The sequence below is a fragment of the Diaphorina citri genome, unplaced genomic scaffold, assembly GCF_000475195.1.
Source record: "Diaphorina citri unplaced genomic scaffold, Diaci psyllid genome assembly version 1.1 scaffold21, whole genome shotgun sequence".
Classification (NCBI taxonomy): Eukaryota; Metazoa; Arthropoda; class Insecta; order Hemiptera; family Psyllidae; genus Diaphorina; species Diaphorina citri.
Window position 1 is genome coordinate 105,377 of NW_007377459.1, and position 14,664 is coordinate 120,040.

The 14,664-nt window shown below is 36.8% G+C and overlaps 1 protein-coding gene across 1 annotated transcript in view; it reads right to left on the reverse strand.

Annotated features, from left to right (window-relative positions):
• The window catches only part of LOC108252374 (UDP-glucuronosyltransferase 2B31-like), a 42,536-nt gene that overhangs the window by 11,995 nt on the left and 15,877 nt on the right, over positions 1 to 14,664 (reverse strand). Inside the window, exons 3-4 of the mRNA XM_017444006.2 lie at positions 3,484 to 3,627; positions 3,109 to 3,118 (exon numbers count right to left, since the gene is read on the reverse strand). Of these exons, the coding sequence (XP_017299495.2) occupies positions 3,109 to 3,118; positions 3,484 to 3,627 (154 nt within the window). The remainder of the gene's footprint in view (positions 1 to 3,108; positions 3,119 to 3,483; positions 3,628 to 14,664) is intronic.

Here is a 14,664-nt window from a genome sequence, read left to right on the forward strand (position 1 = left end):
CTCCATCTTGTATGAAATAAAATAAATACCTACATTATTATATATAATATGATAATAATGGCTGTCAATAGAGATAACCAAATACAACTAAGGCAATCGAGGGCATTTTCCGCCACTTAACTAATCTAAAACTTTGACTAGGGATTAGAGCTCTATTCAAAAAAGTAGGTACCTAAGTAGGTATGCACCTACGTGTACTAATTTTTTAATGATTTAAATATCCATTTCTTCATTCTCAAAAAGGATTTAATACCATTTCCATGGATAAAGAAGCATTTTGGAGCTTCAATGATCTCTACTTTGGTTTCTTCTCTTCATGATTTTGGTACACCCTGTTAGGGATCAGTCGGGGGCCCTAATTATTACTATTTACTTATTTCAGTGCGCGGTGCCTCTTGTATACAGGGTGCTAAATTAGCTCATTAGATATACCTAACCAATAAAAATGACCTCTACAAATAACTATGGTTTGTTAGCTCTTTCATAATAGACGTCGATTTGACGCGACGACACAATTTGCCGTCCAAGCCAATTTTGTACAGAAACAACTGCTACATTAGACGCGTGTGGTCTGTGTCGTAGCATGCAAATCCCGTAGTGTGCCTTTTAAATGGGCGAGAAGAGACATATACTTCCCATTTAGGTGCTGGGTCAACACGAAAACACTAGAAAATAGCCCCTTATTGTAATCGAAATAGGAGTGCATATTTTTAGTTTTCCCTCCCTATCCTCTTTTCTCTGATTTTTTCAATATTAATTTTTCCAATAAAATACATGTTCAATCCTAAATTTATCCTTCACTATTCATTATTGTGTATTTCATCATACATAAATACCTACACAATAACCTTCTGCATGGCAAGCAAGCGCGTTACCTCTGGGCAAACCGTGCTTTAATCTTTGAAAGGCTCTTTTTTCTCACGGCATCCTGTACATCTAGGCCCGACTTGTAAAATTACATTTACATTTCTTATCCAACATGAGAGTCCTGACCCGTCTTGAACATCTTAACGAGAACATTATCACCAGCTCTTATCTCCCCTTTGCATGAATTTGGTCTCAGATTTACTACTAGAGTTCAACATTATTGATAAAACATTTCATCAATCTTTCAACCGAGGTACAGCGGCCATTTTGAACAAAAGTAATTCAAAGGAACAAAATCAAAATTTGATATTAAATACTCGAAATTTGGTATTAAATATCACTACCACAAAACTGTATCTACTCATGTCCAAAGAAAACATGAGAAATGCAAAGTATGTAACTCATACAAAGTAATGAGAATATTGCCACATTCTTTCTTCTCATCGCTACGTGGAACCTATTTGATTAACCAAAAAACCAATGTGAAACGGTTTTCAAACTTTATCTAGCAAAATAAATGATTTGTTTTCTCACAATGAATTCTTTCTTTAGCCTGCCTCCCTACATTGTTATTATTATTATCATTAAATTATTATTTTTCATGCCATGACATCAATTTACAGAGGAATAAATAAGGAGATAAATAAATGTGCTGGGGAAAGGTTTGCTAGGTAATCAAATGTGGGCATAAGTGTAGAATAAATAGAACAATGAAATGTATTACTTTTCTGATGAGTTAACAATGTAAACATCCCCTACCTAGATATGAAAGATACACTACACAATTATTGCGAAGTTACCAAGTGACTGTTTTAGCGAACAAAGTAAATTAGTCCAGTCAAAGAAAGTGTACAATTTACGCTGAAATTTGTTAAAATGGAAGCTTTTTAGGAGGTTTTGAAATTACTCCTGAAGAATTAGTACCGTGTCCCGAGAACATTACTTCGATGTCAAATTTCGGAGTTACAACATAAAGATGATATGATGTTCAAGTCAAACCAAGGATGAATAAGTAATTTAACACGTAGGTACCTACCTAGTTATGAGCTGTATGCACGAAATGATTACAGAGAACCTGCCATGAAATACTCGTATGCTATTAATGTTATCTGAATCCCCAGCTTACTTCGATGTCAAATTTCGGAGTTACAACATAAAGATGATATGATGTTCAAGTCAAACCAAGGATGAATAAGTAATTTAACACGTACCTACCTAGTTATAAACTGTATGCACGTAATGATTACAGAGAACCTGCCATGAAATACTCGTATGCTATTAATGTTATCTGAATCCCCAGTCCATAATATTATGTTATTAGCTGAATTTCCCTACTCAAATATGTTATTAGTTGAATTCCGGTGGAAACCAGTACTCTTCGAAGTAAAGTTACGGTGTTGTTAGTAAATATCTGCACGTTTGCAAGCGTAAAGGTCAAAGGTACACGGTTGTTTCGGGTCACCATGGATTTTTCTCCAATCTCTAACCGAGAAGATGATCTCTGCTACATTCGATCAGCAAACTGGATTTCACCAAACGTCCCAAACTGGATTTTATCAAAAATGGCACTAACTTCTATGAATACGTAATTTCTACGTCATAGTCGTCTTAGCACTCCACAGGCTAGAATATGTATTTATGTGGTTCAAAAAATACTGGCAGAGAAAATCTGCAGGGATTTTTTTTTTTTTTTGCTAGATTGATAGTACATGTTTCCAACCTTTACACCTGCACAAAAAATGGTTGTTGGTTAAAATACCATTTTATGACTATTTTTTTTAGTATTTTTCCTGCTGATGTAATATTCCACAATTTTTGTTTTACTTTTCAAATTCAGAGTTTAGCATTTTGCTAATTGTTATTAATTATTCTTGATCTATATTTTGTGAGAGTTGGATTGATATGGGGCTGGGATTAATCCAGGATGGACCTGGTGGGTATGTGTAAGTAAACTTTTAGGTGGGCCTACAATCTCATGTAGTGTTTTTTTAACCTCTTGGAGACTGTGTGAACATAAAGGGTGTTTTTTTTATTTATTGAATCCAACCATTCAAGAATCTGGATCATTTTGTTTCCCTTTCATTTTTCTTACAAAGAGATATTTTTTGGAATCCCTATCTTCTACCACTGTGAACCAAACAAATCCAGTAGGTACCCGACCCTTGGATTCACTAGATTTTAATTCTCAAAAGACTTTTTTTTTTAAATAAATCTGGATTCATTGTCCAGACAAAAAAAAACCTTGTAGTCTCTGAGCAAGGTCAGAAGTTAACAAACAAAAATAAGAATGTAAACCCAGGGCTAAGATATGATACGGACAAGAGATGGGGCTCGGAGTCCATCCTACCTTGGTGGTTTAGTGGTCAAGGCACTTGCCTGGTAAACAGAAGGGCGTGGGTTCAATCCCAGCCCAGGTATGGAATTTTATCCTCAATATACCTAATTTGAGAAGTTGACCACAAAAACGTCCCAAACTGGATTTTATCAAAAATGGCACTAACTTCTATGAATACGTAATTTCTACGTCATAGTCGTCTTAGCAACACGTAAGACACGTAAGTACGTTACTTGATTAATATTTCATTCGTACCTACTTGAATAATATTTCATACTTACTTGACTTAGGACTAAACGAAGTGGTACACCATTTTTGACTAGATCATCGGTCAACGAAGATTCCAAGGCTAATTGCTCAGAGAGAACATTTTCATTAATATCGGCTGAATTTGGTTTGACTAAGTAATGTTTGGTTCCAATTATCTGAAATGATAGAGAATAAACTCATTAGAATGATTTCTTTTTCATAAGTATACCTTCATAGGTAATTTTAATTTATTATAATGGGTCTTTAAGGTTTCCTTAGTGAGTAATCCGGAGTAGGGGTAGGGCTTAAGTAAATTGTAAATACCTACTTTTAGGGGCTCAGAAGCTAACCTAAATCAAAAGTACCTATCGAAATGTAGGTACCTACATCTTCGCGGAAGCTCTTGGGTTTGACCCAGTAAAAAATGGAAATTTTCAATAAATAAAACTTCCGACAAGATTTAGGTGTGACTAGATACCTACTAATTATAACTTCCCATGGGTAGATGATCATGTAAGCACTTGATTTATTGATAGATACCAAGTATTAACAATGTGATCTAGCTTTGGCGTTGAGCTAGAAACTTGAAATTAATTTCTAGTCTTAAACAGACATAGTTTGTAGTTTTTTTGCAAATGCTTTAATGAATAGATTGAGAATGATGAGTATCAGAGTCGTGAGCTCATAGATGCCTATAAGTAGGAGGTGTTTTGGGATCTTTTTAAATATGTTCACGTAAACTATCCATTTGAAATCTGTCTCCTTGTTTAAAATATCCATCTATTTTCCCTATTCCGAAGCAGGGAAGTAGATTTCCTATGTTAACATTTAGTGTCAGAGGCATGTGGACGTATTTTTGTACTTGTAAATTAGGTAGCTAAGCAAAGCAAGTCAAAGGTTATGTTTCCATGTAAATTTTATCTTTTTTTCATTGTTCAAAAAAATAAAAAGGGTCACACAATCTTGATCGTGAGATATGCTAATTTCAAAACTGAATGCATGAGTAAGTTTTTTTCAATAACTTTTCAAAGCCGAGTTTCGAGTTTCCCATTGGCAGTCTATTAATATTTTCATGGCATTGGTATGCATATAGCGCATAGATTATCCAGATTATAATGATAGCTCAGAGTTGCCTATCAATCCAGGTAATACGTAGGTACGCTTGCTCAGGAAGGTTAACCTGCCTAATACCTACCTACCGACTTAATGAGGAAACGCTTGTTTCAAATCCCATGAGAATGTTTGTTTTTGAAATGTCCTCAAATTCTCCATTCTCCTTTTTAGCTAATTTTCCCCCCAGGTATTTTGAATATCAAGGGACTGACTGACCTAAGGACAATGTTGTAATGGTATGGACACAAGGTTAAATATTCACAAGGATTTGAGGACCTTAAATCCTTGGTTCCTATAACAAACACACAGGTAGGTAGATATCTACTAACAGGTGTACCTGTACAGGTGTATTCTTAAACAAATGAAGACGTTACTTTGATATTTCACAAGATTAATTAGTACCCATTACTAGGCTACAAATGTTTACATGATCCCCAATTAAAAAGAAAATAAAGAAATAGTTATTACAATTAGGACGTTTGTTTTTTCTCATGCTAAAATTTACCTTCTGGGTAACCTAACTCATCTAAATGTACGGATATTAATTACAAAAAATATTAAAATTTATTTGAAATAATTATAATTAGTGTCCATACGTCAGTCCATAAATCTATTTGGTATATGGCATAAATCTATTTGGTACTGTAAATATTAGTAGGTATAATACAATTCGTTTCATATCAGATAGGTACCTAACCTACCTTTATGGACTTTCTCGAATCAGGCCAACGTAGGTAGCCTCATTCACATCAATAATGACCTAATTTGAAGATTTCCATAAGATAGACACAATTAGGTCCCAACATATTTACCTGTTTGTAATAAGTAGAACAGAAGCAATGTATGAGATATTGAGATATCTACTAACATAGAAGTATCTACCTGCCTCGGTGGTGTAGTGGTCAAGGCGCTCGCCTGGTAAACAGGAGGGCGTGGGTTCAATATCAGCCGAGGTAAGGAATTTTATCCTCAATATAATTTGAGAATTTGAATTTTGACCACAATAATAGTAGTAGAGTATATATAAGCAGTATTATTATTATTATTACCTACCGATGGACCCAATGTGTATTCATTCAGCATATTCAATGTTCAATCACTGAATTTAAAATCAGTCAGAATTCTTTGTGAGTTGTTGACAATAAATTATTTCTTCTCTTTATCATCTCTCATCTCTCCAGTCTCCTCTCTTTACTTCAAATCTACAAATACTGACTACGCTGGGTTATAAAATAATCCAGTTTCATGAAGAAAGTTGAATTTGGTTTCAATATGATTTGAGAGTAACGTGTTTGGTGTGATACTAGGGATCCACAGGGCCAGTTCTAAAGTGGAGGGTGTCAGCCACCCTGGGGTCCCTGGGAGAGGTTGTTGTTGTTGTTATTTTTGCGGCTTTAGCTTTCGCTGAATGGTGATGGCAGAATAAAGATAAGATATCTTTTTGTATCAGCTATAAACCGGGATGATGGTCTTTAAGCCATGTTTAATTGGCTCGTCCTGAACCGAAGTCAAAAATCGTGAGGACTTGTGCTTGTTCTTTAAAAGCAGAGAAACCCTTTGAAAAACTGCCAGCTAGCTAGACTGATGGTTATTAAGCCCTGGGAGACTGTCTGACAGCCCGCGCTGAGTGTGAGTGGTAGGCATTGTGCGTGCTGAACTGATTCTGATTTTATTCTTTGACTAACCTGGTTACCTAATTCGACAGTCTGGAGTCACTTCAGAAACCCTTCAGTGAAATTCAGCATGGGAACAACAATACAATGTACTGGCAAATACCTATACCAGAATATTAAAATTGTTATCAACCTGCTAATTACCGGTTCGTTAATTTCTTTTCCTCGTCATTATTTGAATCGTAAATTTTAGTCTTACAACATGATTTTTTTTTTTTTACCTACTTGGGAATTTTTTCACAATCATTGTGCAAGTAGTATCTTGTGACCTTCGACATACATTTTCATATGTACGCGCATGTACTGAAATTACTCCCTGCACCTTGGTTTTCTCCTTCAAGTTTCCAATGTTCCTGGTAATTGTACTTGTACTTGCGATACCAAGTACAATTAAAGTACTTGTACTTTGTACTTTGTACTTGCAAGTACAATTTTTCCAACTCTGATACCGAGTAGCCAAGTTTTCAAGTCAAGATTATGCTGATAATGTATGCTTTTAACAACTCACTGAGCACGTATAACAAGTTCTGTAATTTTTTTCCGTACTTTGCAAAAATTCTGAATGTTACAGAAGAAAAACCTTTGAAAACCATTCGTAACTATCATGTTGTATTGTAGTTGTGGCTTGAACATTTTGCGAAATGTGCAAAATGTGAAGACGAGTCTGACACGGAACAGATCCGGGTTTTTATTCCGGAGAAGTCCAAAATATTGTGATGCCGTGCTTAAGCTCCTTCAGCCTTTTGAGGACAATCCAATATTTATCTAAGTGACTTCCTGCCAGAAGCGAAATTGCCTCAATTGGCTAGGGTGGCAAATTCCAAGTCTAAATTTGGACGTCAAACTTTGGATTTTTCCTGGCATTTCCATGGCAACTGTCGTCATAATGGGACTTTTCATTCTTAGCCAGCACTAAAAATGTAAATAAAATCCCCACTCCTTGAAAGTCAATTAATCTCTGGATTCTTAGAATCCATGAATATTGGATTAAAAGCGTTGAGTTGTCAATCTCGTTTAGATGGGTGTTAGATTTGATCTGAATTAATAAATCAGAGTTAATGCGGAGGAAAAGCTATACAAAAAATAAGATTGCTATAGAGAACTGAAAGACTAGTGCAGCAAATCCTGTCTTATTTTAATAACTGGTATGAGGTACCTAGGTACACATATTACCTATTTATTTATTTTCAGTAGATAGGTAGCTGAAATTAGTTGGGATGGCACGCAAATAGTGACGTCAAATTATTTACCCACGTGAATAGAGACAATTATCCTGGGATGTGGTCGGAAAAGAATGTTGAGAACAATTTTATCGCTCGATTAGCAATCATAACATCGTGTAGCTGAAATTAGTTGGGATGGCACGCAAATAGTGACGTCAAATTATTTACCCACGTGAATAGAGACAATTATCCTGGGATGTGGTCAGAAAAGAATGTTGAGAACAATTTTATCGCTCGATTAGCAATCATAACATCGCTGTTCCGATTTACGAAGGGGGGAATTTTCTGTCCGATAGCTATTAATAGTAATCGATATCAGATGAGATGAATATTATGTATTACCTAGGTGCCTATTTAAAATTAATTGCTCACTCTGTTTACAAGCATCGGATGAAATAAGAAGGAAACCGAGGTATCAAATCAGTAAAAACTACAGCAGCACTCATGTGAAATGACCAGATAATTCAACATTCCACAAAAAGGTCTTGGGGTGGATTTTCCAATATTTTTTCAGTCCTTAGAAGGCCTGTTAAGCTTACAGCCTGTTACGTTTTATTTGATATTTCTAAGCTCTGTTAGAGGCTAAAGAGAAGGTTGGCGAAAACGACCGAGCCTTAAGGATTACATGAGTTTTCGGTGGAACCAAGTCCTACTTAAGGTTCAAAAGAGAAATTTCGGGCATAAAACCTGGTATTGCAGAATTAACTGAAATTCAAGGGAATCCTATACCTATACTACTATCTTCACAATTATGTGAAGCTTGGTCCCAATTTTTGTTGTTTGACGACAAGGCCGTTGTTCACACAAAATCGTGGTTCAAATAACCCTGTTCAGGCCAAAGAATTTATATTTTTATTATTATTATTATTATTATATATATATTTTAAGTATTGTTTGTACCTAGACTGTTTGTAGTTAGGTAATGTTTGTACCTAGTTGTGTAGATCTCCAATAAATTATGCGGGAGACCTAGGTAGGTAATCACAGATCTGTCAACGCCACATTGTCATACTTAGCTCAAGGAACGAGGCAGTAAAAGCTGCAAGTTGTGTGAATGCGTATGACATGCTTATCTGACGGTTGGTAATATTTCTAAACCCACTGAATTGTAAAGAAACACTTGTACATATAGTGGATAAATATGTTTTTACAGCAACCAGTGGCGTAATGGCGTTCGGTCAACCATGAAAAGGATGAAAAATGTCCTTTTTTAAGGGTTTCCTAGAGGGGACCGTAACAAAACGGAGGTCTTATCGTCCTCAAATCGAAGATAGAGCGAGAAGAAAGGAGAAAGCCAGCCGTTCCGAGAACGAACCTTATCTGTATAGGATAAAGTTCGCCCCGAGCCGGATTATAGAACCCGAGACACAGCGCTTACAATAGCTTGCAAGGCGATCGGGGAACAGGACCGAAGTTGCCTGTTACGCAATAACTGCTAAACGCTTTATCTGAATTCGCTGGATTTTTTTTTACAGATACAAACGAAAAGTCACTTTGATTATTCCTGCTCTAAAAGGCCCTAGAAATTCCTTGAGGCCCTATAATTTCCAGAGTTGACCCGTCTACGCCACCCCACTAGTATAATATTATCTGTTTCTAGTATTAAAATAATGTTTCACATTGCAGTAATCATGTTCTCGCAATGTGATGTTAGGTGTAATGTTACACTTGTTGTTGGATTTCAATGTTCATACCTACCTACCGTTATGCGGGACATATGATGGGGTACGCAATAGAAATAATACTTCAGCGGTTTTCAACCTTTTTTCAGCCACGTGCCCCTTGGATAGCCGGATTTAATCTCACGTACCCCCGCCAAGATCATGAGTACTGGGTACCCATACCTAGGTTGATGTCTACCATTACTACTGAACACACTCAGTAAGTAGGTACCTTTTGAAAAAAATGAGATCAAAAGTCAGTACTTTTTTTGGATTGTATTGCACTGATAAGTGGTCAAAATTGAAAATTTGTTTTTGTCCACCATTACACAATTTTTTTGCGTACCCCCGGAGGGTCTCTCGCGTACCCCCAGGGGTACTCTTACCCCTGGTTGAAAATCGCTGCTTTACTTCATTGCCGACTGCACTGTGTGGGAGAGGGGGAATTGATTATTTCATAGATAAGGTTTTAAAGCCTATCGCGTAAAGGTGAGAGTTACCTTCAGGTCAGAATACTGAAATGAAGTACCTCTACCTACATAGTTATTCAAATGTTGAGAAAATGTGCATGTAGTGAACTTGCGAATGCAATCTGTTTTCTGACGTGTGAAATCATAATTCAAAAGAGACAAGTGTTTCATACATGAATCTCAAGTTGTTTTTGTAGTTCCCACATTGTTCATTTATTTAAGACTTGTAATCTAGGTAATGCCTAGTTGGTTAGTCCTTCAAAAGAGTAGAGCTTATGAGGACTAAAGCTGGTCTCACACTGCACGAAAGTCGCGCGACTACGCTTCCAATATGAGATGGGCCTAATAGGTGAAGAAGATCCTTTGTTGACCGTCTACCCACTCTACACCCTAAGGAAATCACCTGATACGTTAACATTTTTTTTTTTTTTTTTTTTTTCAAAGTAAGTAGGTAGGTAAATATCTCGTGTATAACATTTTTTTAGCCATTGGGTTTTGGTCAGCTTCCTACTTGCTTAAGTAATTTTAAAGGGATTTTGACTAGCGCCTTACAAGAAAGAAAACTAATACCTATTAGCAGAGACGTTGGTATTTCTAATGATGTGCTATCCAATAAAGTTTGATGAGTGATAGTTCAAAAACCTAGGGATTCTTCACTTATTAATATTTCAGCCAAGAAGATTCCAGGTTTTAGGTAGGTATCCCCTTTTCCCACCCACCCTGGGTACTCCCCTGTCCTAAGTAAACTTTCTAAAGTTAACATTCAGAATTCAGATCTCTTCACGTAATATGCAAGGAGTCAATGGTCTTCATGCTGAAATGTGGACATCAAGTGTTCTGAAACCAGCTTAAAACCCAACCAGCTTAATCTCACACTCTTATCTTCGTCACTCTGTTATATAATTGTCAAAAGTTGTATGTGGCAATTTCACAGGCTTTGCATATAGAAGAAGTTGAGAATGGCTAAGACGATTTAAATGTGGTTTGATATGGGATTAATCGAGTCTAAAGCGACTTCACCGAAGTGTGGTTTTTGCGAAATGTTCTTTGGTTTTTGCTCGCGTGGAACGCATGGTCTGCAAGGAGTCATCTTCGATAAACGATTCAACTTTGATTAAGTACTTTACTTAGGCTCCAAACAAGTTTTTGCGAAATGTTCTTTGGTTTTTGCTCGCGTGGAACGCATGGTCTGCAAGGAGTCATCTTCGATAAACGATTCAACTTTGATTACTTAGGCTCAAACAGAATAACAGGTCGATTCCTACGTAAAAAGTTGTGAAAAATCCAAATCTGAGGTCAAAACTCGGAAAAAGTAACTTTAAAAGGTCGAAAACTCAATTTTTAATTGCCGTTCTAATGAAAAAGTTCGAAGAGTTGTGACGTCAGATTTCACGTCAAAATGCGCAGAAACGCTTGCGCAGCTCCAAACAAAGTGGAGCGGAGAGCATAGCGGATAGAGCGACGACTTCAAACCTTATAGAAAAAGCAGAAAGCTCTATACGCTATGCTGTCCGCTCCACTCCGTTTTGACATTTTAGCCATCTTTGAAGCACCTACTCATAGTAACTTTTTTTTAGGATGCCACTACCTCAAATGGGGCAAAACCAGAATATACTACAGGGATGTATCTATTTATCGTTCTACATTTTACAAGTCAGATTATCTCGTTGAAAATTTCTTTCTTCAGATAGAGAAGAACATTGTTAGCAATTTGCTGTAGATTGATCTGGAAATTACGTTTTCATTTGCGTCAGAGAGGCTGAATTCTTCAAGATGGAATTTTTCTCACTCCTGTGGGTAATGCTCGTAGTTATTTATCATTGGGCTAAATTCTATTGTCCTCACGAGGATGAGTTAAATGAGTTAATAATACATAGTTGGTACACCAATTTATATACCCCAGCTTCAGCTCTAGTTGAATAATAAGTTTTTTTTTGTGATAATCAAGAGAAACAACTTAATAGCAAGGCTGATTAGGAGTTACCTGCTTAGAAGATTCCTAGAATATCCTAGAAGATTCCAGATTCCTGCTTAGAAGATTCCAGAATAGTTCCAAAGTTTATAATACCATCGTTGTTTCTCCTGGAAAAGTGTACGTAAACATGGTATTTTTTCCCTTGCTCGTATTACACTCGGCTTGCACGCCGCGCCGCAAGTTTCGGGTTCTATTCGCGCTATTTTTTCAGCTCTAAAAACATGGATTGTAATCAGCTCCTCAAATGTTTCTCCGTGAGGCACTTGAAAATGTTGGGAGAGTATCCTAGCTTCACCACAAATAACTCATGATTGATTCGTATCCTTTCCTCAATTTCGATCAAAATTGATTGTGCTTTTGAAATTACCATTCGTTTTAAGATGACAAAAACTCATGCTGAGTTCAACTTTAGGATTGACCCCAATGATAAAACTACTTGTATTTACGACTCCCGACTTCGACGTTTGCAATGTTACTCTGTCCGAAAGATCTGCAAAAGATTCAGTTGAGAAATAATGATCGATGATCATCGCAGTTAAACCAAAAGATTGATTAGACAAGCAATGGTTGTCAATGTTACTCTGTCCGAAAGATCTGCAAAAGATTCAGTTGAGAAATAATGATCGATGATCATCGCAGTTAAACCAAAAGATTGATTAATTTTCAGAGGACGGGGTTCTCACGGTAGGTTTTTACCAGGGGCCTCCTTCTAAGAAGGGCGGGGCACTATTTAAAAGACAAATAGACGAAACATCCTATTAGAACAGGATAAATTAAGGCTATATTTTGAAAACTTACGGGGTTCTCACGGTAGGTTTTTACCAGGGGCCTCCTTCTAAGAAGGGCGGGGCACTATTTAAAAGACAAATAGACGAAACATCCTACTAGAACAGGATAAATTAAGGCTATATTTTGAAAACCTAAGTACCTCCTAAATTACCAAGACCAAAAATTGTCCACTTTTGAGATAGGGCCAATAGTGACGTGTGATAAAGTTATCTGCACCCAATAGGAGCATGACTCAATGTAAGTCTATGTGTTTTGAAGAGTCAGTCTTGAAAAAACCAGCTTTCTGCCCACTCAGATAACTTTGAGACGTCTTCATTATTATCAGAGTTTACATGTTCTGTTTTCTGTGAGAAGTGCATAAATTAGGTGACTCCTAACAAGGAATTCACTGAGGTGCCTTGGCGGACTTACTCGTGGTCAGTACACTTACAAACAGGAGGGCGTGGGTTCGATTCTAGCAGACATGCCACCCTATCCTTATTATTGTTTGAGAATATCATCGAACTCTAAAGCTGTATCCACAGTCCATACATAGTCGACTGCCGTCGATCGACGAGGTGAATCTATGTTGTCGAGGCAGCGTGGACTGTTTCACACGATATCGATCGACGGTCGTCGACTATGTGTGGACACAGCTTAAGGCGGAATGCACACTAAAGAAACGCGTTGCATGAAACGTGAAACTGGGTTTCACGAAACTGATAGATAAGATTAACAGAATGCAGTGCACACTGGGTTTCATGAAACATTTTTCTCCAGTGTCCATTTCGCCCAAGGGTTAGGTGGTAGAAAATGCCTTTCATGAAACCTTGTCTATTGGATTAGTCTCATGACGATAGATTCTAAGTAGTCTTAAGTCAAAGGTATGATAGATAAAATGAACTCTTGATTAGAAGGTAACCCTAGGAGACCCCTGAGACATTCTCTATCACCTAACCCGTGAAGCTGTATCATCCAAGAAATGAAATTCCATGCCTGACCAGGGATCGAACCATCCAGCTTCTGATATGCGCGCCTTATCTACTCTGCAGACTATGCTACTGAAAGCAGGTGTGATTTTTGTGATATTGACATCTCCACTAATTCCCCACTTGGCAATATGAACGAATGAATGGACGAGCTTTAACCAAGTGTTGTTCTATTTTAATACCATCGGATTTTAATTCCTCAAAGTCCTCAATAAAGTTCGTCTACCTTGATGACATTCTATGTACTACTGTGTACATTGCATAGGAATCTACATTTACCCAGGAATAACTTGTAGGTAATAATGTAACATCTACCTGAGGCCTCATTTTCCCTGTTGGAAAGGAAATATCTTTTTGATTCTGTAACTTTGTGAAGGTCCATCTTGACTAGGTAGGTTGAAATGACAAACGTATACTTCTTCACTATTTTTTAAAAAAAATTATGTTTTATACAATGTAACCAGATATATTTTATAGGTAGTTGTTTTTTTTTATAGTATTATTTTACGTTTATGTATTTCTGTAACGCTGAAGATGCCTTCACCGGCGAAACTAGTCCGTAAAATGAAAATGAAATAAAAACCCAGAATATTTTAAAAATAGTGAAGAAGTATACGTTTGTCATTTCAACCTACCTAGTCTTTTTGAAGATATCTTGGGGAACTAGATAAAAAAGATATCTTGTAGACAAATCACAAATACCTTTGCACAAGAGATATAAAAAAAGCAAATTATACAGATAATAATAAAAGCAAAAGGCGTAATTATTGCCCAGGACAATCTCTATCATTCATAACTTTGCCAAACCTTGACTACTTTCCTCCGCTAATTAAAGTGCAAACTTTTATTCCTACGAGATCTAATCAATCGAGATTCCTCATTTGAATTGTACCAAGGAGATCCGGATTCAACCTCGATAGTGTAAAAAAATCTGGACTGACCGGACATATTAAAATATTTAAATATGAGCCAGGCATGGACTTTGGGGTGATTGTGATACGAACAATGGGTGAAATTTCAGGGACCTCACAAGAATGTAAGTAGTCCTTCCATCCACTCCTAACGGAAGATATCTACTGAAGGAGGAGGGAAACCAACATGTCATAGATACTAAGGCAACCTTGGTAAAATTTTCATGTCTTGAGAAGTTCTACAATTTAAGATTGAGAGTGCCCCGAAAAGTTTAAGGGACTCTGGGCAGTACCCAAACTAGGACCTCAACACAAGACTAGGACCCATATTTATGAACAAAATGCTGGCTCTTAAGTTCGTGCTAAGCACTTACACCCATATTTATGAACAAAATGCTGGCTCTTAAGTTCGTGCTAAGCATAGTCTCAA